Source organism: Sinohyriopsis cumingii, chromosome 11, assembly GCF_028554795.1.
Source record: "Sinohyriopsis cumingii isolate HCF-2022 chromosome 11, ASM2855479v2, whole genome shotgun sequence".
NCBI classification, from domain to species: domain Eukaryota; kingdom Metazoa; phylum Mollusca; class Bivalvia; order Unionida; family Unionidae; genus Sinohyriopsis; species Sinohyriopsis cumingii.
Genome location: NC_142971.1, coordinates 108,068,508 through 108,094,057, shown reverse-complemented (window position 1 = coordinate 108,094,057; position 25,550 = coordinate 108,068,508). Strand labels below are relative to the sequence as shown.

At 36.3% G+C, this 25,550-nt stretch overlaps 1 protein-coding gene and 1 long non-coding RNA gene across 6 annotated transcripts in view; one reads left to right on the top strand and one right to left on the bottom strand.

The window, feature by feature from the left end:
• Positions 1-25,550, bottom strand: part of LOC149789250 (mRNA-decapping enzyme 1A-like) — a 228,845-nt gene that overhangs the window by 99,919 nt on the left and 103,376 nt on the right. For 2 of the 3 annotated variants that reach the window (XM_089975422.1, XM_089975423.1), the window contains exon 3: positions 6,431-6,558. In XM_089975422.1, coding sequence (XP_089831548.1) covers positions 6,431-6,558 — 128 coding nt within the window. Of the gene's footprint in view, positions 1-6,430; positions 6,559-12,127; positions 12,218-25,550 lie in introns of those variants that run through there. The other variant, XM_089975424.1, reaches the window with a different exon arrangement.
• Positions 12,303-25,550, top strand: part of LOC149789251 (uncharacterized) — a 44,963-nt gene continuing 31,715 nt past the window's right edge. Inside the window, exons 1-2 of one of the 3 annotated variants that reach the window (XR_016424335.1) lie at positions 12,303-12,450; positions 15,115-15,257. This is a non-coding gene — a long non-coding RNA (uncharacterized LOC149789251). Of the gene's footprint in view, positions 12,451-14,061; positions 15,258-25,550 lie in introns of those variants that run through there. The other 2 variants (XR_016424337.1, XR_016424336.1) reach the window with 2 other exon arrangements.

Here is a 25,550-nt window from a genome sequence, read left to right as displayed (position 1 = left end):
TAATGAGTACCTAATATAGAGACAAGATATACAGTACCTAATATAGAGACAGGATATACAGTACCTAATATAGAGACAAAATTACAATCAATATAGAGTACCTAATATAGAGATAGGATATAATGTACCTACTATAGAGACAAAATTACAATCAATATAGAGTACCTAATATAGAGATAGGATATAGTGTACCTAATATAGAGACAAAATTACAATCAATATAGAGTACCTAATATAGAGATAGGATATAGTGTACCTAATATAGAGACAAAATTACAATCAATATAGAGTACCTAATATAGAGATAGGATAAGGATATAGTGTACCTAATACAGAGACAAAATTACAATCAAACAACATTTGAACAATTTAACAGTATAAAAAAAACAACATCAGAGCCACACCAGTTCACATCTTTATTTAAACAGATGCATCATTCGATAATGGGTTGGGAACTATTTCAGCATATTCAAGTCAGTCAATTAAGGGCTGTTAGTCAACAGAAAAATCCATTTATCATAAATTAGCTATTTAAAGTTCATTCACCTCAGTAATGCAAGTGATACCCACATCTGTGACAGTGAATTTTCACATCATTGTCTTGAGATGTATATACAGTTAAGTAATTTGATGTGTGCATGAACAATTAATTTCAACACCATTTGTATTATTTGATACATGCTGACAGAGTGTGGTTTGTGTACATGTAATCTGCCATGTTGGTCCTTGAGTTATGGAAGAGTCCATTCTTGATACAGGACTGAGCATTTATGAGATCTGTTGTGTGTTACCGGTATACAAAACCTCACATCCATCATCCAGTTTTCATACAACTACAGGAATTTTCTACTTATGTCTGTTTATGATTGGTTTAATGAGCAGATGATGGTTGTGGCCAGTATAGCTGTAAGATATTTTTTTAGATTTCACTTAAATGTAGATGGTACCTTTTTTGTATTTACAGCAGTAAGTGTATACAAACTTGACAATTTTCTTCCCAATTAATAATGATTTACCCATCATAATGAGAGTTGCAAGAGCTATGACCAAATAATGGAACTGTTAACTGAATGACAGAAAATATGCTCTCTTCTTATCTCAACAAGTTGTAATAGTGCATATACACAACAAATGTCATTTATAATTACTTTTAATTAATGTACTGCATATTCCTGTAGCTTCACTGTCTTCCTTATGACTAGTATACCCATATACATGCAAGGACTGTCTTTACTTGCTTGTAAGACGAGTCCAACTGCAAACTGCACAGACCCTGATCTGCCATTGCATAATGCACCAGTAGTTCTGGGTCTGTGCAGTTCATTAAGAATAACCAGTAAAACAAACAACATTGACCCTGATTTGCAGATGCATTATGCTACAGTGGATCAGGATCTGAACTGTCTGCAGATGAACACGACTTATAAGCAAGTACATACGGTAGGCATTCATCGCTTCTTATGGTGTACCTATTAGACTTTTTTGTGTACTGCTTATCACCTAACCCCCTCACTGTCAGTTCATGCATTGTATTATGTATACTACAGTATTTACCACACAGAAGCCACTCTCCAAATCTCAATGGACACCAAATTTGAAAGAAATTGTTCTTCATCCAAAAAATAGAAAAATCCACGGAATAATGAAAATAGATGTTAAAGACTTTTCTGTCAAAGTCAAGGTCAGATTACAAATACCCCCTTTTTAGCCTGTCAGCTACAAATATAGTTCTGATTAAAATGTGACAATTATTCCTCCTGTCCATTTTTTTTATTGCTGTTTATGATATCTAGATATCTATAAAAAAATTAATGGTGATTGAATATCATAAAAATGATCATCAGCTGTCAGTGGTCTGCCTGGAAATATATTTACATATTAGCAAAATACACTGATGTGGTGAATTCTAGGTCACATTATTATCTAATTCAAATAAAGGCCAAACTCTGCCATGATTGCAGTATAACCATGAAAAATGTAAATATCGGGACCCTTAACTTATTTGGAAAACATTTTTTGAAATCTGTAACAAATGTTTTGACTCTAATTTCTTAAACGAAAAAAATATGTAACAAAATAAGTTTCGTAGAATTCAACAAATCATTTATTTCCCAAGAATAAAAAGTGAAAATTTAAAAAGAACTAACAGTATTGTGAATTAAGTCCTAAATAGTCCTAAAAGTTCAATCACAAGTCCAATTTATAGAGTTGCAATTAAATTCTAAGGGTATTCCAAATAAATGTCAAAACCGAATGTGCTGATGTGCCTTTGCTAATGGATCGTGTCAATGTTAACAGTCTTTTGACGTATCACAATAATATAATTTAAAATGTCCTTGAATGAATTCACTATAATTCCAGATTAATTATTTACTCCAAGAAGTATTAATGAGCACTTTGTATTTCCAATGAATAATTTAAATAAATAAATCCACCCAACTTAAAAACTGAACACAACAATTAGATTTCTCTTTAGATGTAAAGGTATGAATGAGCAATTTTTCAAATAAACAACACTGATATAAAAAAAAATAGGACATACAAAATAAAGGTTGGATGTAGAGCAGTTTCCTTTCTAAAACATTCAATGTTGTCAACAAGTTAAGGAATTTCCAAGTGGATGACTAATGTCTTAGACCAGTGCTGTCCAACCTTTTTGACACCATGGGTCACTGATATTTTTTTTTCTTGAACCAGAAAACTGAAAAGCAATGACTATATAGATGCTTGAGCTCTGGCATGCCATTTTAAATCAGCATGTGGGCCACGGGTTGGACAGCACTGTCTTAGACTCAGATTCAAATAAACATGTTTACCTCCAAAAATAATAATCTGAATATTTATTCTATAACTAAAGAGAAATATTAGCAATGTATTCCAAAATAAATGTCATTAGTTAGGTTGACCATTGACTAGATTTTGGACAAAGGTCAATTACAAAATACAGACATACACAACATATAATCAGTGAGAAAAGCCAACAAATACAAATTATACACACACACCACAATCTTCAATGATACATAAACTTTCAAGACATAAAGAATGTTTTTTTAAAGCTGATTAAAATGTAAAAATTCAAGTAAGCAAAGGAATGTTGACATGTACCCCAAAACAGGTGATTCAATACTATTAAATAACTGTTGGAGAGAGAAACCACTTGATTATCCAAATTACTGCATGGTTTAACTCAATATGTTGTCAACAGTGAGCCAAAAAACGTGGACATGCTCCACAACTCATGATCATGCAGTTCCCTAACACAGCAATCAACATCTCTGACATGCAAATTCCAAAAATTCTTGTCATTTATTTCAGTGTCAGATTTTCCCTCAATGACTTAATTTTGGATGCATTCAGTTCCGTCCAAAGGCCTAAAGTAGCATTAAAACTAACTTTTCTTTGATATTTGGCTCATTCGCATATTTGGGGAAATCTATGCCAGATTTAGAACTGTGGTTCAGAGATCATTTCAAATGTTTTGGAAAGAAAATATGGATTATCTTATAAATTATCATAGGTTATATAATCTAATAATAATACTTCAATGATACAGTTTGATGTCAGAAATCTTTATGTTAACAATCTCAACATCAGAATGTAGATATTAGATATAAAGCAACCTAGATCACCTAATGTAGACATTAGATATAAAGCAACCTAGATCACCTAATGTAGACATTAGATATAAAGCAACCTAGATCACCTAATGCAGATATTAGATATAAAGCAACCTAGATCACCTAGCTCTGACCAGTATTGAATAACGCTGACAATAGAAATGTTAATTTTCTGGACAATATATTTTGAATTTTTTGTTATTGTTTCATTTTCACATACACAATTTGACAGAAAGAAAATAAATATTTTTTAATATGTGAATATTTACGTTAAAGGTGGTTAGTAAAAGACTGATATATGTATTTACTATAATGAGTTTCTTTACTGATTAGGATAAAATAATTTTATTTTTTTAAAATTGAAAGGAATGACAATTTTCCATGCATTCGAATGCAGTAAGTATTTGTGATCTGACCTTGTTTCCTTTTTGTATAGATCAAAACCTTCACATTCAAATGGGATGAGATAATCTAAATCTGTTGAGATTATATTCACATTCAAATGGGATGAGATAATCTAAATCTGTTGAGATTATATTCACATTCAAATGGGATGAGATAATCTAAATCTGTTGAGATTATATTCACATTCAAATGGGATGAGATAATCTAAATCTGTTGAGATTATATTCACATTCAAATGGGATGAGATAATCTAAATCTGTTGAGATTATATTCACATTCAAATGGGATGAGATAATCTAAATCTGTTCAGATTATATTCACATTCAAATGGGATGAGATAATCTAAATCTGTTCAGATTATATTCACATTCAAATGGGATGAGATAATCTATACAAGATTATATTACACAAGTTAATAAACTGAGTAAATAAGGAACAAAATACAACATTTTTAATGTAACACTGGTAGTCTAAGTAACATAAAAAGCATTTGAGCTATTTTACTGACTGATCAGTGGGTTTGATTCTAACAAAATGGCATTAACACTTTCAATACTCTTCTTTCTGGCACATCTGCATTATTTTACCTGCAGCATGCAGTACAGTTAGGGCAACCATGCAGATAAACTTGTTACTTTTCCTGTCTAACTTGATTACTGTTGTATACACTGGTGTACATAAAAAAAACATGCATCTCTTTTTCTGCTAAGCTCGTAAAATGATAGGCAGATTATTCCCAATGACGTGCTTAAAGACGTTGGCTGCACCATTAGAAAAATTCTAGGCCACAAAATATTACATCTGCTACTGATGGGATAACATTTTATAAGCCAATTTTTTACTCTTATAATAATAATAACGGTTTCAATACTCTACAACGGAATGCTACATGGCTTGTGATCTTTGGAAGCTAAGCATATAGCTACTGTGCCAAATTTCCATTTGTTTGCTCTCCATTATTTTATTTTTACATCACTCATGGCATTCAGCCAGTAATGAATGGCTAATAGTCTCATTCAATGAGGTAATTGACTCAGTTCACATCCTTTAGGCCTCGGACTTGAATGATGAATACAAAATCCCGTTGTACTATCCTATTTGTTTTAGTTCTATTGATTTATTGAAATACAAAATACTGATATTTATTCCCAATAATTTCAAATTTTTAAAATAATTATATGATAACAGAACTGGAGATATTTAAGTGAAGATGATGGATGAGATAAGAACTCTGTAGAGCCCTGGGTGGCTGAGTGGTCTAAAGCGCTTGTCTTTCACTTACACATCATCTCTGTGATATGATATTTATCTTGATGCAGCATATATTTTAGATTGCAAGTACCATATATATTTGCTTATAAGACAAGTCAATTGCAAACTACACGGACCCAGTTCTACTAGTGCATTATGTGACAGCACATCTGGGTCTGTGCAGTTTGTTTGCAGCAATCAGTACAACCAACATTATGCTACAGCAGATCAGGATCTTTGCTTTTTGCAGTTTGACTTGACTTATAAGTGAGTACATATGGTATGGCAAATGTCTTGGTGACTAAGATTAATGGAAATTCTCACACACTAGGCTAGTGCATGATCTTCAGAGAACAGTCCATACTATGCACAGTGACCTACTTTTTTTTACCTTATTTCACAGTATTTGGCTATGTTTACTGTTTATCATTACTCTGATTAGGATAAAGAGGAAATACAAATTCAGTTTTTCTTTGGGGCAATTTATTATTCATAGTTCTTAAATGTAACATGTTGCACAGTATTTTACAAATTGCATCAGTACATCATTTCAGCTTTAATGTATTGATGAATCAGAAATAACTAACTTGATGTACTTGCAATTAGAAATATCACAACACAGTGTGACGATTAATTACTACATCTATTGATAAGACCTAATGGAACCAGGGATCTAACCCATAACAGTTTGAAATTATTGATTTTTAAAATGTCCTATGCAAACTGGCCTGAATCAACCAGTGTGCATTCTTGAATGATGGTTTTTATGCCAAGATTTCCGTTTGTTTCCCTTTCAAAACTTTTTAGTTCAAGCTATGCTCGCAATGAAAGCAGATTTTAAATCCAGATCTACAGTAGTTTCACATGGGGCAGTGGGGTTCTTCACCACCAAATATAATGGTCATGAGCTGAAAGCAGAAATTGAACCCCACAAAATGTTTTATATTTGAAGCATAATAAAAGTGCTAATTTTGGAATATTTCACAAAGTTACTAAAGGTAACCTTAATTCATACAGAGAATAAAGAGGAAAGCTGTTTACGTTGGAACATCAGATTGGTTTCCTTTCATAACAAAGAGACAAAATATAAATGGCAATTGTATCTACAACTCTTTATAGATCTGCCACTGTTTTGACAGGTCATGTAAACTTACATTTGGCGTTTCTGTACAGCAAAAATGGGTCCTGAAGCTGAAATTCTAAGTCCTTTGTAATTGGCTCTATCAAATTGTTGAGACCCAGTCTGTTCAATATCATGAAACCATTGACTGGAAAGGCTGATCTGAAAGAAAAATATAGGTTTTGATTAATAATGCTAATGTTACACTCTAAATGATTTGTTAAACATAAACACAAAATACATTTTCTGGCCACTATACTGTGCCTGCAGTTATTCATTAATCTGACTGAACCACTATAAAGAGAACTGAATTTGCCCACAAATCTTCATAGATGCCCCCCCCCCAGCATATTGAGAAAGGATTGAAAACCATCGAACCATGAGAAATGGGAAAGACAGGAGAGAGGGGAACATCATTTTTTCCCCCGACTATATGCATCTGTCTGTCTGCAGTGAAAACTGGTCAAATCTGAAGGAAGATCTCAAATTTCTACCTTTTGAAATAATATACAACATAATAATCTGGCATTTAAATTAATAAGACTGCTTCAGTAGTCTCCATTCTCACCATGTATGGTAAAATGACAAGAATAACCACTGATAGTATGGTAACTGAATTATCCATCTTTCTTTAATACTAGTAAATAAATTGAATAATATATAATCAGTGTCATGGATACATGCACTCTGAATGAAGAGTCCTAGAGACATTGATACATGCACTCTAAATGAAAAGTCCTAGAGACATTGATACATGCACTCTGAATGAAAAGTCCTAGAGACATTGATACATGCACTCTGAATGAAAAGTCCTAGAGACATTGATACATGCACTCTGAATGAAGAGTCATAGAGACATTGATACATGCATTGTGAATGAAGAGTCACATAGATATTGATACATGCATTGTGAAGGAAGAGTCATAGAGATATTGATATATGCATTGTGAATGAAGAGTCCTAGAGACACTGATACATGCATTGTGAATGAAGAGTCCTAAAGACATTGATACATGCACTCTGAATGAAGAGTCCTAGAGATATTGATATATGCATTGTGAATGAAGAGTCCTAGAGATATTGATATATGCATTGTGAATGAAGAGTCCTAGAGATATTGATACATGCATTGTGAATGAAGAGTCCTAGAGACATTGATACATGCACTGTGAATGAAGAGTCCTAGAGATACTGATACATGCATTGTGCATGAAGAGTCCTAGAGACATTGATACATGCACTGTGAATGAAGAGTCCTAGAGATACTGATACATGCATTGTGAATGAAGGGTCATAGAGACATTGATATATGCATTGTGAATGAAGAGTCCTAGAGACATTGATACAGGCACTATGAATGAAGAGTCCTTGAGACATTGATACATGCATTGTGAATGAAGAGTCATAGAGATATTGATACATGCATTGTGAATGAAGAGTCCTAGAGACATTGATACAGGCACTATGAATGAAGAGTCATAGAGACATTGATACATGCATTGTGAATGAAGAGTCCTAGAGACATTGACACAGGCACTATGAATGAAGAGTCCTAGAGACATTGATACAGGCACTATGAATGAAGAGTCCTGGAGACATTGATACATGCACTCTGAATGAAGAGTTCTAGAGACAATGGTACATGAATTGAAAATGAAGAATCCTAGGGACTGCAGTAGCCTGTTCACTCCTACTACTGATAATATTAAGAACTGTTAATGTCATCGGGCTTCCACGGACAAGTGTCAAAATGCAATAGTAAAACAAATTCACTATGGAGCACAGGGAATATTCTTCTCACAGTAATATGACACTACTGTACCATTACTTTTAAATGGAGACAACATGTAATCTGATTGCATGATTTATTCATTTTAAGTGTTCCTTTCTAGGATGGTAAATAAATTATAAAGCTTTGATAACTGTGAAAAAAAGAGTTTTTTTGCTTAACAATAATATCCATACTCCATACATGTTGCTAGCTGAAGTCTATAATAAAGTACTAAATTTCTTACAGTAATGTCAGCCGTTTGCCATTCTGTGTTTTGTGTTTTGTGCACAAAAAACAGCAGCAGCAATATAATTTTCTTTCTTAATTCACTGAATAAAATGCATCTATTTGGGGTAAAAAATTGGAAGAAAAAATGTTCAAAGTGGGATAAAGAGGAAGGTCTATTGAGAAAAGTTCTTGAAGACAATCCAGAAAATTATCAAAATTATTTCTCTGGAAAATCCACTCATTTCTGGACAAGGAAAATATAAATCATTTTCTCTCATAATACCACACTGAATTTTAAAACAAGATTTAATAACCTAATGGTTATATCAATGAAGTCTTTGTTCCATTTGATTCCAACTGTGCTTAAATTGAACATGTACATAGGTCAATAATAAAAATATTTTATTCCTCATCTAAATATTCTCATTATGTCTCACGTTGTTACAAAGTGTTCTTTATAATGCTGTGAAAATGGAATTCGGAACTATTCCCACTCTATGCAAGGCTAGTATCCATGATCCCTGGTGTGTCTTTTGCCAAGGCATTGTAGTCCAGTTCCCTTGGCACTCTGTAACCTACTTGTGTTTCATTGCTGTACAACACTAAACCACTACCACCACTCTTGTACAAAGTTCAATGAAATGAATATGTTCATTGGTGAGTTATGTGTTCACTGGTGATTTATGTGTCCTTTCAAACAGATGTCCTTATAAAGATATGTCCCCTCTGACTGCTTGCACAATAGTCTGATGCAATGTTTACATTTTTTATTATCATGCATTACGCTTGCATTTTTTATTATCATGTGTCACATGAGTTATACCTGCAATGTTTCCATTTCATTTACATGTATCTGTCTGCAAAGTTTCCATGTTTTTTTTCCTATCACGTGTCACAAGTTATGCCTGCAATCTCAAAACTGAAAAGTTTGTGAAAGCCTAATCATTATCCAGTAATATGATGAGTGCGGAAGTGTAAGGTCTAAATTTACGTTAAGGATGTTCGCTTTTGTAACATCGATTCTTACTATGCTGCCTGACATTATGTGATCATTACACTATGATATCATGGTGCTATGAACTCGGACAGATCCGACATAAAAAGTTGAACAAATAATAGTCCTGTGAAAAAGACAATAATCTCAGATAACAGAATGAGACTTTGTTAAATCTTTAGTCACTTAAAACCTGCCATAAATCTACCATCTTTTTATTCTTTCACATACAGGATGAGATCTACGTGACCTCAAAAACTGTCATACAGAAACAATTCACTCACCAAAATGCACTATTCTTTGTGCATCTGATAAAAGGAATACATGAGCTTTAACCTGCACAAATTTGATAAACTTTTAAATTCAGCTATTATTATAAGAAATTTATTGACCCTTTCCTATACTTCCTACTTAATAATAATAAATTGGAGATGGATTTTTAACTTCGGCAATAGAACAGGAAAATGCACCCAAACTATTCATTTTTAATTGGTCTGACATTGCTTGGCCCCTTTTTTAAATAAAAATATAATTTTAAAAAAATTAAATACTCAAACACTTCACAAATAGTCATCTCTACAGTAGAAGACAAAATGGGCCTTTTAAGCCAGAGTCATAATTTGGCCACTTCAAACCTGCTAACACCATTATTTCTATTTGCAGTGCCAATAATAAACGCAGGTTTACAGAAAATGCATTACATTCGAGTGAGAAGCAAACTTGTATTCTTCAACGTTAATGGTTTTCCCTGCAAAACCAATACAAATATTTCTATCTTGCACAGGACACTAGAAATGTGTTGATGGAACATGAAGTCCTTCCAAAGTGACCTACTTTTGTCTGTACGGTGCTGTACTCACCAAGTTGTATTGCTAACTGCAATAATGCTCCCCTAATCAATCTGAATGCAGAATTGAACTGGAGGCTCTGGAAGCATGAAATGTATGGCAGGTGACAATACTTAATTATTGGTTTGGTGCTTTATGACACAATAACACAAGCAGATTATTTACTGCTGAGGCAATTGAAGTAAAGTGCCTTGCCCAAGAATACATCGTGGTAGCTAACCCTGGCTGGTTTGATGGTACAATCCAAATCCTCACTCTTTCAGTCATGATTCCGGCATGCAAACTACTGAGCCATCTCAGCTCCCCAACTTACTTTTGGTAAGATGCATCAACCAACATAAAGCTACACAAATTTGCCTTCCCTGGAAGTTGACCATAAAAATATAACCAAACATTATAACCTCATAAATATGGCACCATGTGTCACTTTGAACATTGGAAAAGACTGGATAAAAATTACATAGTACATCTTCACTCTCTTAAATATGGGGGGGGGGGGAATAAGGGAAAATACCTGTACAATCTGAATAAATGTAATGACAGGCCTGTGAAGGAAAATTATAATGTCAATGAAAGGTATAAAAGTCCTTGCAATGTATTAATGATTTATGACCATCTGTAAATTGACTGCATATTCTTTCTACTGCTGAAGACCAATGTGATCTCTATGCTCAAATATGCAGTTATCAACTTTTGGGTATTTGATAAGAATCTATGGTCTTAAGGCTGTGTAAAGTTGTTGAATTTTTTTAATACTCATTTGGCCACGCTTGTGTGGATAATTGTTGACAGGATATTTGTCCCCATATTTTTGTATGTAATGATGCTTGGGGAAAGTGATGTGCTCTAAAATGTACACTAATCAATACCTTTGAATTGGAAAACAATCAGCCACATGTTACATCTAGACAGAAAGTGGTAACACTATGAAATCACAAATCTTCCATAGCTATGTGATTGCAAACTAATACACTTAAAATTGCCAAAAATTTTAATAGAAAACTGCATACACATGACATGCACTGTGTATACGCTATTATAAACCAGGTCTAACTTAAAACAACACAGACCCTGATTTGCCATCACATAATGCGCTAGCAGATCAGGGTCTATCCTGTTTGTTTTATTGATTAGTCCTAACAAACTGCAAGTATCCAAATCTGCCAGCACATTATGCAATGGCTGATATAGGTCTGTGCAATTTGCACTTGGATCCAATTTATAAGTGAGTTTAGAACATGTGGTACTAATGGTATGGAAAAATGGAATCCAGTCTGGAAATGGGTGAAGATAAAATATGGTATATATGGTTTTGGCTTGCCAGGATCAGTTGATAATGAAAGTTAGATTTTAGTAAAAAGAATCTTTTGAGCTTATCCCAGTTGTAACTGAAAAAAAAAAACAACATAGTTTTATTGATGGAATTTTAGTCCCTTAACAGTCTTTAGTTTGGAACTTATTACTGAAATTAGCACCTGACTCTTTGATGCAGAATAGAAAGCACATGTTGCAAACACAGGTAGGTCCATAAAATGCCTCAGTTCATATCCTTCCCTCTACACAGCAGTCATCCAGGATGCCTATACAATGATCAGTATTAAGGTTTGATCATGAGCACTCAGAAATTTAAAGTTACGGAAGTTTTAATATCATGGTGTCTGAACAGGTATACTATGGGAACTGAATAAGTACTCTCAGTTCTTTTTACAGTATTTCATTGCTGACATTTCGATTACCAATTACATGCATTGCAGTGTATGTTCCAAAGTAAAAATTTAACACTAACAAAAGTGTTAAATTCATTTAATAAGTGAATTCCATGCTAAGTGTTGATAAGTCTCAAGGATATAATTTCTTCAACAAGTTTCACAATAAATTTGTTATACATACCATAAAAACTGCATGAATTCATGACATGTTGCTATGTTCTGTTCTGTGAAAGGAACCACAAGAGTAAACAGGACCTATATACAGTATCAAAAAACACTCACAGATAATGTTGACAGAGAACACTTTTACTAACAGGCATATCTTGTTTTAATGGGTCATTGAGTGTAAATAGACATAATTTTCCAAGCCCAATGCTTGTTGGAATGGAGGATAAAATTTCAGTTAATGATTGCCTCATGTTGAGACCTTGTTAATTACTGCCATCTGGAATGTTCATACTGTTTACTACAGAGAGTACAAATAACAAGAAAGACTTTTTTGTAGTGGGTAAACTATCTCTCTCTCTCTCTCTCTCTCATACACACACACACACACACACACACACACACACACAGACAGAGGTATGCATGTACTTGTATTGTTTAATGTCACACTGGCAAAATCCTGGATATATGATGTCAAGCAATAGCTAGTTAGCAACAAGAGGCCCAAATGGGACTAGTATTGCTCATGTGAATGTGATGGTAAAACATCATTTGCTTGTTTGGATTCTGATGGATAAATGCTAGGTGGCAGGGTGCAACTTGTTTGTGCATGTAGCTGGCACAATTCATGACATGTAGCCTTTACCTTTAATTGAGACAGCAACTTCTCAAAGTTCTTTGAAAACATCAAGCAGTGCTACCACCTTCTGATCATACTATTTTGCACAAGTCATGTACTGACTTTACAAGGTGTCTGATTTCTGTCAACAACAGGGGACTCCTTACATTTGTGTTAAGCTCCTGTAAGGGAGGATTTTGAGTTTAGGGGTGTCTCCCATCCCTCACTGAAATCTCCCAAGAATGCAAAGTTTTTAATGATTTTTTAAATTTTATCCATATTTTGCTGATATTTTGGATCAGTGTAGTAGTATATTAATGGTAATACTGCCTGTGATCAAACTGCCTGCAGACTGGCTCAAGCAGAGCAAGACAAATAACTGCCATTTCAGACTGATGTTGTCTGCATAGTTGGCTGGCTTCAGTGTTTTTGAATTGTGTCAACTTACACTATGTGAGAGGAATAATTCTGAAACAATTAAAGATCTTAAATGATTATGTTTGGATTACTCAAGAGCTAATGTGGCATAAAACTGGGTCAGTTTGACTTTGGTCATTAAATTTTGTCAAGATGTCTAAGTGTGCATTATCTGCCAATGCCAAAACACCAAACACCAAGCAACTGAATTGTCACAAGAAATTGAATGATAGATGGAAACAGTGGTTGTAATCAAATTTAAAGGAACCTGAATGTGCATTCTGCTATTCCTGTAAAGCTGATTTTGAAGTCTGTCATGGTGGCAAGAATGACAATATGCATCGTGCAGATACCACATCTCCAAAAAACCATATTAACTGCGAAAAACAAATATGCCAACACTGAAATCCACGTTCGAAGACTATGCATCAAACGTGGATAAAGTTAAACATGCCAAACTTCATAACCAAAACATAATTTCCTGTTTCTGGTAGCAGATCATTTTTCAGATCTGTTCAAAATAATGTTTCCGGACCTGGAAATTGCTCAAACGTTCTCATGGAAACAGACACAAACTACATGAAGTGTGACCAAAGCTTTGGGTCCTCAATGGGATGAGAAAGTCACAGACATGTGCTGAAATAAACAAAATCCCATTCTCACTGTCAAAAGTATATGATCAAGGAAATTAAAATGCAGAGAGTCTTAGTTCATGTTTTTGACAAGGATGAACATAAGATATCCACAAGATTCCTTGGAATTTCAACTTGCAGGATTGGATCAGCAGACCTCATATTTGCACGCTTGGATAAAATACTCGTGTAAATATTACTTAAGTGTAACTATTTTATTGTTCATAAGAAATCATGATCACAATTTAATAATAATAATAATAATAATAATAATAGGTACAGTACAGTACAGGAATTAATCTGTAATGCATGAGATCCTCATCTATAATACTAGAAAGTGAAGAAAAAAAATTCTGGTTCTGATTGTTATAGGTACAGTACAGTACAGTACAGTAATTAATCTGTAATGCCTGAGATGAATGAGGTCTTCATCCTCATCTATAATACTAGAAAGTGAAGAAAAAAAATTCTGGTTCTGATTGTTATAGGTACAGTACAGTACAGTACAGTACAGTACAGTACAGTACAGTAATTAATCTGTAATGCCTGAGATGAATGAGGTCTTCATCCTCATCTATAATACTAGAAAGTGAAGAAAAAAAATCTGGTTTTGACTGTGATTGCTAAAGGCTGCCAAAAGTGATGATAATGATGACCAAAAAAAGTATCTGCAAATTAGACTTAAAATCGCAAAAGGTGTAATGGTATAATGTATGCATAAGTTCTTCAAGTGGACAATCTTCTGTTGGTAAATCATTAGATGCTTGGGAGTGCAATAAATACTCACTAATCTGATTAGGTAGGTTGTCTTATCAATATGGATAATTATCAGCTGTTGATGGGTAAACTATGAAACACTATTTTCAATCTGTACATCTAGCTGGAAATTAAAATCAGTGATGAGTACCTTGAAGGAAAATTTCATTCCAGTGGTTGTTTTTGTTTTCTTTACCTGTTTTAGTAAAATTCAGAAAAAGATATATTGATAGAAGTGCAATTTAAATAAGCCTTACGAAACCTCTGCAACAGATTCTGGAATATTTTTGAAACAGAAATCTTCCATATGCTGACTGTACTGGATATGCAAAAATTACAACATAATGACTGGAAAAACAAACTGTTTTCCATCAAGAGTTAGACCATGTATTTATTGTGTAAACTGAAAGTTCTTCTAAGAATAAGAATGCATGGATATGTAATCTTTCTTGATTGCAGCATAAAACACGAAGTTAAATAGAAGTAAACACAGTTGTCTAATATTAAAATATTTGAATTTAAAGTATACCCATGACAAATAAATTTCAAAGTGCTAGTGTTAGGCATTCTGTATTGCAGTGGTGAAGCTGTCTTTGAGGTTCATGACATTAACCCTGAGTGAGTGGCCACAAGTGGCTGAGTGGTCTAAAGCACTCAGTTACGGATCATTGCAGTCTCACTTCTGTCTGTGTGGGTTCAAGTCTCGGGCTTGGCCAATGTGGGTACGTGAGAAAGCTTGCCAGTAGCTTCTTGTGGGTCAGTGGCTTTTTCCGGGTTCTATCTTCACCACTGTTACTGGCCGCCATGTATAGCCACTGCATTTTTAACATTGGTGTCTACATTCTGCTCCCGTGGCCTAGTGGTTAGAGCATCTGCCTCTGGCTCCTTTTTTACTCAAATCCACATCTTATCACACTTTTTGCATTCCAACCACGAGCGAATTTTGCGTGTAAAACAATCGGTTCTAAAAAAATAGGTTTTTTCTTCTATATTTTGTAATGCAACTAGAACGTCCAGATTATTTGGTACAGCTGTAGAGCTACATCTATCTATTTTTCAGTAATACCACCGCATTAGTGTATCTTAAATGACCTTGATGCTACAGCGCTCAGGGTACTTACTACCTCCTGATGTTTAAATGGGGCGCCAGGGGTTAATGAGTTAATATGGTAACCTTGATAATCACATTGACCTTTGTGCAGTGGTGTTTCCATATCAATGATGTTACAGAGAATGAAAAGTTTCCTCAAGGTCTGGGGTTCAGTGTTCTCATGTTTTTTTTCCATTTGCTAGACTTGTCTTCAACATTTATGCTGGCACCATTGTTCCCCTGCAAAACATACAATGGCCAGTTTCATAGTACAGCTGGTTTCTGTGAAACTTAAAACAATCATTTTTGTACAGGAAGCTGGGCAGTGACCTTTCATATATGGAGCTTGGAATAATTGTACAGAATCTGGGTTTACTTTTCTTGACACTTGTTTATACTGCAGTGATAGGCCCTTAAGTGATTACATTATACACCAATGTCATGGTGTAGCCTCTTAAACAATGTAATCAAAATTAAACTGTTTTTATATTAAAACTGGTGAATCAGATGTTTAATATGTTGATCTTTATCTGCACTGTTTGTTCTATTAATGAATTTGAAAGCTGAATGTAGACACCAATGTTAAAAATGCATCATACATACAGTACCATCTATACTCACTTATTAGATGAGACCAACTGCAAACTGCACAGACTCAGATCTGATGTCACATAATGCACTGGCAGATCTGGGTCTCTGCAGCTGGTTAGGAGTTATTGGTAGAACAGACAACATAGACCCTGATCTGCAGGCATGTTACACGCAAAATTCGCTCGTGGTTGGAATCTGATTTTGCGTTTGGATTTTAGACTTTTTGGCTTTGGATCTGTGGCAGACTAGTCTGAACTGCACACAGACAGAAGAATCTTTGCAAAAAGTGTGATAAGATGTGGATTTGGAGTAAAAAAGAGCCAGAGGCAGATGCTCTAACCACTAGTCAACGGGAGCAGTCTAAGAGTATGGATTCATTTGTTTATTATTGATGGGTATTAATGCCATAATTCAACGCATTTATTATATTTGCATTTTCTATTTAAGTTCTCTGCTGTATATTCTGTTGTACATTATTTTATATAAAAACATTTTTGTGTGAGTAGGATGCAGATTCAAATTACATCTTTACATATAACTTCAGTTATTACCGAGTTTGTTAGGTATGATATTACAATACTGCAATTTCGTGTCCATTATGGTGATTTTATGTGTATTTTTAATATTACATGCATTAACATTCTTAACTGTGTCTTTCCAACTATAAATTTTCTCTTTTCATTTTATAACATTTTATATAGCACCATGAAAGTTACAAGTTGGCTGTTAACATGATGCAAGATGCAACAGATTAATGCCCAATTATGACAACAGATGGCGCTGTAATAATTTAATGCAAATGTGGTGCTGATTAGGTATAATGTACATTATGATCATGGAGAACTGAACTACTGATCCGACCTGCCAAGTATCGACAGCAACAAAGTATTTGTTGAATGATAATTCAAGACAATATAAAAAAAATTTTTCTTCTGAGTATTTTTTAATTTTTAACTTTTTTTAAATGACTGCTCCATTTACAGACTTAGAATTGAGAAGAAACCATGCACTCTTCACCTTCATAAGTAGTTCCAACATAATCTGCAGTTGTTCATTATGCTCTCCCCAATCCTACAAGATTTTATTTCTATATGTTTGTGCTAGCCTTGCAAACATTCATCTTAATTTCATGTACCCTTACATACTCTAAATCATCCATTTCAAACCAAACAACTTGCTGGATTCCATTGGAACTGATTACATGAATAACTTAACTATAAAGCATCATGTGATATTTTTTCATTTTTCAGAAGAAGAAAAAAAGCATTTAATAAAATTTATGACACAAAAATGTTCTTCAGTTTATGAAAATAAATGAACCCTCATTTACATTCTTTGTTCATGGGTATACAAATTTGATTACTTACTGGTATCAATCAAGTGAAAATACCAAAAAAATCTTACTTCTTACTAAGTAATATGATAATTATATAGAATTTATAAATGTTGTATATTTAGAAAGACATTTATTCAAAAATTTAATATCAACAGTCACTACTGATTGTTAGTGAATATTCATGTAATAAACTCAGCACTTCATAAAACAGTTTATATATACAAAACTGTGACGTTCTGTTGTATTGGGGTGGGGTTCTCCCACTATAATTTAATTAAATTAAATTGAAAGTTCCACCCTGGCTCGTTAGGTTAGAAAGTTAAATTAGTGATGATGTTGATTTACAGCTCTGAGCCCCCAGTCAGCAATGCCGACGGTTAAATTATAGAGAACACGAAGATGAAATTCAATCAATAACAATTTAATAAATGTGATAATTTAAAAACGATAACTTCCAATCACTCGTCTTTCCCTCGACCAAGTGACAGCCTAATTCACCCTGTGATTTACAGTGTGAGTTCGATTTTCCCCCTGTCCTTGCATCTACTCATCTATTTCTTCCCACTGATTCTTCCTTCTTTCCGTTCCTCTAACTCCTCCTTTGTCTCTGTTTCCTCTCTAATATCTCCTCCAGCTTCGCTCCAGACTTCAACTTCTCCTTTCTTCTCCTTTCCCTCTCTATTATCTCCTCCTCCAATTCCGCTCCCAGACTTCAACTTCACCTTTCTTCTCTCCTTTCTTCTCCTTTCCTCCGTCTCTCTCTATCTGAGACTACGGGCCCAAACTTTAATTGGTCTGTCCCTCAAAGCTTCCTTATTTGAAGCTCTCTACTTAGAATTTCCTGCTCTAAGATTTTCCCGCCAATAACGAATGGCTATTCGGAGTTACGCTAACCTCTTCTCTGGGTAATTTCTCTCAGCGAACTAACTTTTGCCGGAAAATGCAGGGATATCATTCTACCCAAATCAAGGTCTCCCCCCATCTCGATTCTGATTGGGTGGCGCTGTGCCCCTGTCCAATCATCTTAGCGGCCAGTTCAACCTGTCTGTCTGTTTGCAGGGGAAAGAAGTTAGGACACTCCCACTTCTTCAGGCAATTTCTTCTGATCTTGGAAACATTTCGACACCTAGGTGATAATTGGCTGTCTGTGACTTCGCAACTCCGATGTCCGGTCCTTCGATTCTAGCCACAACAATCTTACGTAACTGATTAGTGCTAGCCTTCGGCAATGTTCGACATCAAACAATGACCCGTCAGAATTACCTTGATTATACATGTTTCAAACTGGCTACTCTGGGTCGGGGTAAACATATATATACAGCAATCTATACCATTCCAGCGCTCCTGCTCATGAAATCGGCGCCTACGTTCTCAGTTCCTTTCACGTATCTGATCTGCATCTGGTACTGTTGTAAGAACAGCGACCATCGCATCAATCGTCCATTCAACAATTTCGCCTGCGCAAGATATGCGAGTGGTTGGTGGTCGGTCTCCAAGATGAATTTCCGCCCGTATAAGTACCGCTCGAACCGTGATATACCGAACACGATTCCGAGGCATTCTCTCTCTGATACGGAGTAGTTCTTCTCGGCAGCTGACAACTTCCGACTGCTGTATGCGATATATAACGATTCCCGTGCGACAATGCGGGTTTTATCGGTCCGATTAAATTCATCGCGACGCATCGAAATGGTTCATCGATAACGGTTTTACTCCCCAAGGGGACGGGTCGATGAGCCGTTTCCGGTGCCATTCTCTGGCACTCGTCACAGGAGAGACAGAACCACTTAACGTCTCCCTGGACCCCTGGCCAGTAGAATTCTCTGACAAGACGGTCAAGCGTCTTAGCAATTCCCATGTGTCCACTCATGAGACTTTCGTGCGCGAGTTTTAACACTTCGCCTCGCTTCTCTTTCAGCACGATGACTTGCTTAAAGTGTTTGCAGCCTTTCCTGGCGTGGCAATACAAGATTCCCTTCTTGTACTCAAACTTCACTGCGCCATTCGGAGTCTCTTTCTCCGTTCCTGCTGCAGCGTATTTGTGCAACTGCGCCAAAGTTGCGCCTTCCTGTTGCAGCTTCCCCAGCTCGGCCAGAAGAACGTTACTCACCGGTGTCGATGTAACTTCCATCGGCTTCGCTTTCGTGTGTCGACTCTTGGACCTGGTTTCCACAGCACTCACCGGCATCGGTGTGCAGGTTTCGGGGTTCGGTTGTGGCGACACATAACGACATCCCAGTATGACGTCATGTGATAAACCATCCAAGCATGCAGCTTCAATCTTCCCCTTCACGTACGGTGAATTGAGGTCAATGACAGCCACTGGCAATGAGTCACGCGCGCTGTTCACGTACTGAACTTTGATTACCTCCCCTGTGTAATCCTCGGGCTTAACGTACTTCTTGTCGACAAGGGCTGGGACGCTACACCCAGTGTCATACAAGATGGTGGCACCTTCTCCATTGACAGTAGCAGACGCGAGGTTGGCTGGGTTACAGCTTGCCTCCGGCTCGCGCTCCTTCCTAGCGGCGGCATTCACCTGGGTCTGCCTGCCCTTGGGACAGTCCCTGGCAATATGCCCCGGGCGCTTGCAGTTGTAACACGTCGGCGTCCCTCGCCGACCTGCAAGTCCCGCTTTCGTGGGTGAGGCCTGTCCAGGTCTATGGTTGGCATCCCTACCTGTAGATCCCCCTCCGACCCTCCCGTCGCCCTGACAGTTACGGACAGCCGGCTCTACCTCAACCACACGGCGCGATTCAGTGGGTCGGGGTCGGTCCGCACCCCCTGAACCTCCACTTTTCGAGTGTGCCTGCTCGTATCGCTCCGCCATGCTAGAGATCTCTTCGAGCGTCCGGTGCTCTCTCTCTGCTGGAAAGACTGTCAACTTGCGACGGTAAGTACTCAGGACATGTTCCTTGAGTATAACCTCGTGTAGCCCGTCGTACGATCGTTCGACTTCGGCCATCTTCATCCACTTCTCAAATAACCCTCGAACACGGGTGTGGAATTGAGAGTGCGTCTCCGTTGCCTTTTTCGCCGAGTCCCGAAAAAGTTTGCGATATGTTTCGGCGGTCAACCGATAATGGCAGAGAAGGGCCTTTATGAGCGCATTGTAGTCGTCAGCATCGTCTGCAGCTAAGCCGTGGTAGACTTCACGAGCTGCACCTTGCAAAAAAGCTGAGACATTAATCGCCCAATGTTGTTCAGGAATTTTATGAGCGTGAGCGAGTTTCTCAAACTGAGCAAGAAAATCATCGATAGACTCCTCCTTATCGCTGAACCGCGGCATACTTATCTGGACCATTCGGTGGTTGATGAAAGGTCGTCCAGTCCCTCCAGAACTTGTGCTGGTGTCGTCCCGATCGGTGTCCCTAGCCGCTAACCTGACCTTTTCCATTTCGAGAGTGTGAGCCAGTCTGGCCAGCTCTAGCTCTTTCTGTGTTTCTCTTTCGGCGGTTATCCTGGCCAGCTCCAGCTCTCTGTCCGCTGCTATCTTGGCCAGCTCTCGGTCCGCTGCTATCTTGGCCAGCTTCTTCTCCACTGCTTTTTCTGCCTTCCATTCCTCGATTCTTTCTTCAATAAATGCTGCCAGGCGATCTCCCTCATAGCCGAGATCTTCCGAACCCATGGCACGGTACTCCTTGATCATTTGCCTTTCTGTAGCCATATTGTTATACTAATAGGAAGTGATACCTTGTCTCGACCTTACTAACAATGGACAGATATTACAAGTTCCCAGCCAAATACTTACCTGTCGACAACAACTAATTTCGTTCAGGTAAGATATTTGTTCGATATTTGCTTCACAATTACTGCAAGTAATTAAAAATCTACCAAACATGCAAATATCAAATATAACAAACACAAGATGAGAAAATCATAAAAATTCAAAATACACAGGATGGAAAATATCTCCCACTGTTCACTAATACTTCCTAACAAATAAACTTTTAGATCGTAAAATAATAATTATGTCTAATTCAAATCCCGGACGAAGCGCCCACTGTGACGTTCTGTCGTATTGGGGTGGGGTTCTCCCACTATAATTTAATTAAATTAAATTGAAAGTTCCACCCTGGCTCGTTAGGTTAGAAAGTTAAATTAGTGATGATGTAGATTTACAGCTCTGAGCCCCCAGTCAGCAATGCCGACGGTTAAATTATAGAGAACACGAAGATGAAATTCAATCAATAACAATTTAATAAATGTGATAATTTAAAAACGATAACTTCCAATCACTTGTCTTTCCCTCGACCAAGTGACAGCATAATTCATCCCGTGATTTACAGTGTGAGTTCGATTTTCCCCCGTCCTTGCATCTACTCATCTATTTCTTCCCGCTGATTCTTCCTTCTTTCCGTTCCTCTAACTCCTCCTTTGTCTCTGTTTCCTCTCTACTATCTCCTCCAGCTTCGCTCCAGACTTCAACTTCTCCTTTCTTCTCCTTTCCCTCTCTATTATCTCCTCCAATTCCGCTCCCAGACTTCAACTTCACCTTTCTTCTCTCCTTTCTTCTCCTTTCTTCCGTCTCTCTCTATCTGAGACTACGGGACCAAACTTTAATTGGTCTGTCCCTCAAAGCTTCCTTATTTGAAGCTCTCTACTTAGAATTTCCGGCTCTAAGATTTTCCCGCCAATAACGAATGGCTATTTGGAGTTACGCTAACCTCTTCTCTGGGTAATTTCTCTCAGCGAACTAACTTTTGCCGGAAAATGCAGGGATATCATTCTACCCAAATCAAGGTCTCCCCCCATCTCGATTCTGATTGGGTGGCGCTGTGCCCCTGTCCAATCGTCTTAGCGGCCAGTTCAACCTGTCTGTCTGTTTGCAGGGGAAAGAAGTTAGGACACTCCCACTTCTTCAGGCAATTTCTTTTGATCTTGGAAACATTTCGACACCTAGGTGATAATTGGCTGTCTGTGACTTCGCAACTCCGATGTCCGGTCCTTCGATTCTAGCCACAACAATCTTACGTAACTGATTAGTGCTAGCCTTCGGCAATGTTCGACATCAAACAATGACCCGTCAGAATTACCTTGATTATACATGTTTCAAACTGGCTACTCTGGGTCGGGGTAAACATGACAAAAACATTGTTTAAACAAGGAATATTTCAGTTCTAATTATTTCACAACACTCAGGTGTGTTCCTAAAACAAAAAAATAAAAACAATAACATAAACAACAAACAAGCAAACAATATTATTAACTACGTGCTTTCAAGAGAGGGATGTGGTGGGGAAGGGGGCAAAAGGCATTTATGATGTCACAGATAGACATAACTTACTAGCCATAAAATAGCAGCAAACCAAAACCCCATTTCTGAATAATAATTGCTGTTCAAGTGAAATGCATCAAACAAAATAAAATTAAATAAACTAAACTAATAATATTATTTGTTTTTTAACATTCTGTGCAACTACATTATATCAGTACTGCAAATTTCTTTGCAACTGATTAAAAATTTCCTTATTTGAAAAAGAAACATGCAGAAACTCAGAAAGAAATAGACAGATTTTATATATATATATATATATATATATATATATATATATATATATATATATATAATGACACACACACGGAAAAAAAACCCTCAAACACACACACGTGCAGAGAGAGAGAGAGAGAGAGAGAATGTTGTTGTTGTTGTTGTTGTTGTTGTAGGGTTTAACGCCATTTTTGAGCACATGATAAGCTATACATGGCGGCCAGTATTAATGGTGGAGGAAGAACCCGGGAAAACCCCGGAAAGAACCACTGAACCACGAGAAGCTACATGCAAGCTTTCTCACATACCCACATTGGCTGAATCTGAGACTCGAACCCACGCAGACAGAGGTGAGATGGCAGTGATCCATAACGGACAGCGCTTTAGACCACTTGGGTCCCCGACAGAGAATGTGCAATACCACCAATGTATGAAATAAGTTTGGTGAATGTCATGCAGTAATTAAGAATGAGCAATGTTCACAGACAGATCACACCTGATGGACAGAAGTAGGGAATCATTAAATCCCCTGATACTGAAGTGTATTCTAAAAATGTTACATGACTATCTATACCTGATGAATATCTGATTTTCTTTTAGACTGCAATAAACAATCCCTTGAAAGAAAGAAATAAAGAAAGAAAGAAAAAAAGAAAGAAAGAAAGAAAGAAAGAAAGAAAGAAAGAAAGAAAGAAAGAAAAAGTGTATGTCACTGGACATACATTACTAGAATAATAAATAATAAATGAAAGTGTTCTCTCTTGTGAAACGTGGTAAGTTAACCAATAATTGTTGGTGGAATAGCGGTTTGTGGTTGACTTCCATGATTAGACTCTGTAATATACTGCACCCTGGATAGCTTTACCTCTTCAATGATACATAAAACAGATTGAATCTATTGTTATAACAGGCCATTACAGTAATGTCCCATTAAAACAGTACTAATTCCAAACTGCATTATGTGAACATCATAACTAACTTTTCATTGTACTACAAGGTAACTTCTACAATGCTTTGTAATTTCACAGCTAAGGTGATTAATACAAGTAATCAAATGAACTATCAGACTGCAGTGAGGAGACTTCAACATGAAATACTGCAATGCAGAAACATGAAAAACATGTAATTTGAAGATCTGTAAGAAATGACAGAATCTGAATATCATACATATCAGATTTAGAAAGATGAAATCTTGAATATATAATCCACACACACAAAACGCAAAACAGAATAATGCAGAACAGTGTACAGTATATCTTTCAGTTGATGCTACTAAAACACTTGTGTATTCATTAGTTCTTTCAAGAATGGACTATTGTAACTCAATTCTGTCTGGTTCATCTTAATATCTACTCCAGAAACTTCAAAATACAGCTGCTCGGATCATACTTTGAGAACCACGATCAAAGCACACTTCTCTGCTGCTCTGTACCCTACACTGGCTATCCATTCGACCCAGAATCAAACACAAAATTTGTTCTCTGTGCTACGTTTCACTGACGGACTCCAGTCCAACATACCTATCCGACCTCACCCATGTGTACACATCAGCAAGATACTTACGCTCCTCTTCTGACAACCGTATACTAATTATTACCACTATGAAAACAAAGTCATATGGACAGCGTTCTTTTGCATACCAGGGCCCAGCAACATGAAATGAATTGCCCACTGATCTTAGACACAAAGACACAAGATCCCATTCAAGAGTGCTCTCAAAACTCACTTATTTCGACTGCAAGAACAAACTTAAAGACCTAATAATGTTTCCTACCTTAAATATTGTCAGCATGTTTTTAAGTTTTCTAATTTCATGGTGTTTGTTTTTGTAATCATATCATTATATATGTTTTTTATCTTATAGGTGTTGCCTAATGTTGTAAAGTGCTTAGAGCTTCTAAAGATTAGGTGCTATACAATTTAGTCCTCATTATTATTATTATTGTATAATACATAATACATGCATAAAGTTATGGGAATCCCCTTCCATAGTTTATAATCTAAATTTTGCCTTTCACTGACAAGCTTGTCCAGAGATATTGCATTGAAAAAAAAAACACAATACTGGACAACACTGAATAATCTCAAGTCATCCATAAGTACATGTTTGTTTGAATATTACATGAGAGGGAAAATTAAGATAGGTAAATAACTCAAGAGAATGAGACCAACAGCAAGGAATAAATACATTGTTATGACTCTATCATCATAATCTAAGAAACAGAATGTACAACCAACAAGTTTTGTAAAACTATACAGATAATTTAACTATCAAAGTTATAAATGAAAATGTGTAGGAACTTATAGTATTATGAAGTGAATTAAAAATAATCCTGAAAGAATTATATTAAAAGTCCAAAAGAATGAAAAGTTCCATATAAAACTTCAGAAATGGGAATGCATGTACTGGTCAGCCAAGAATAGTGACATCAAAATGGCATTGTCCAGAAACTCCTATGAATAATTCATAATAATTCCAGAATAATGGTATAGTTCCAAAAAGAAGC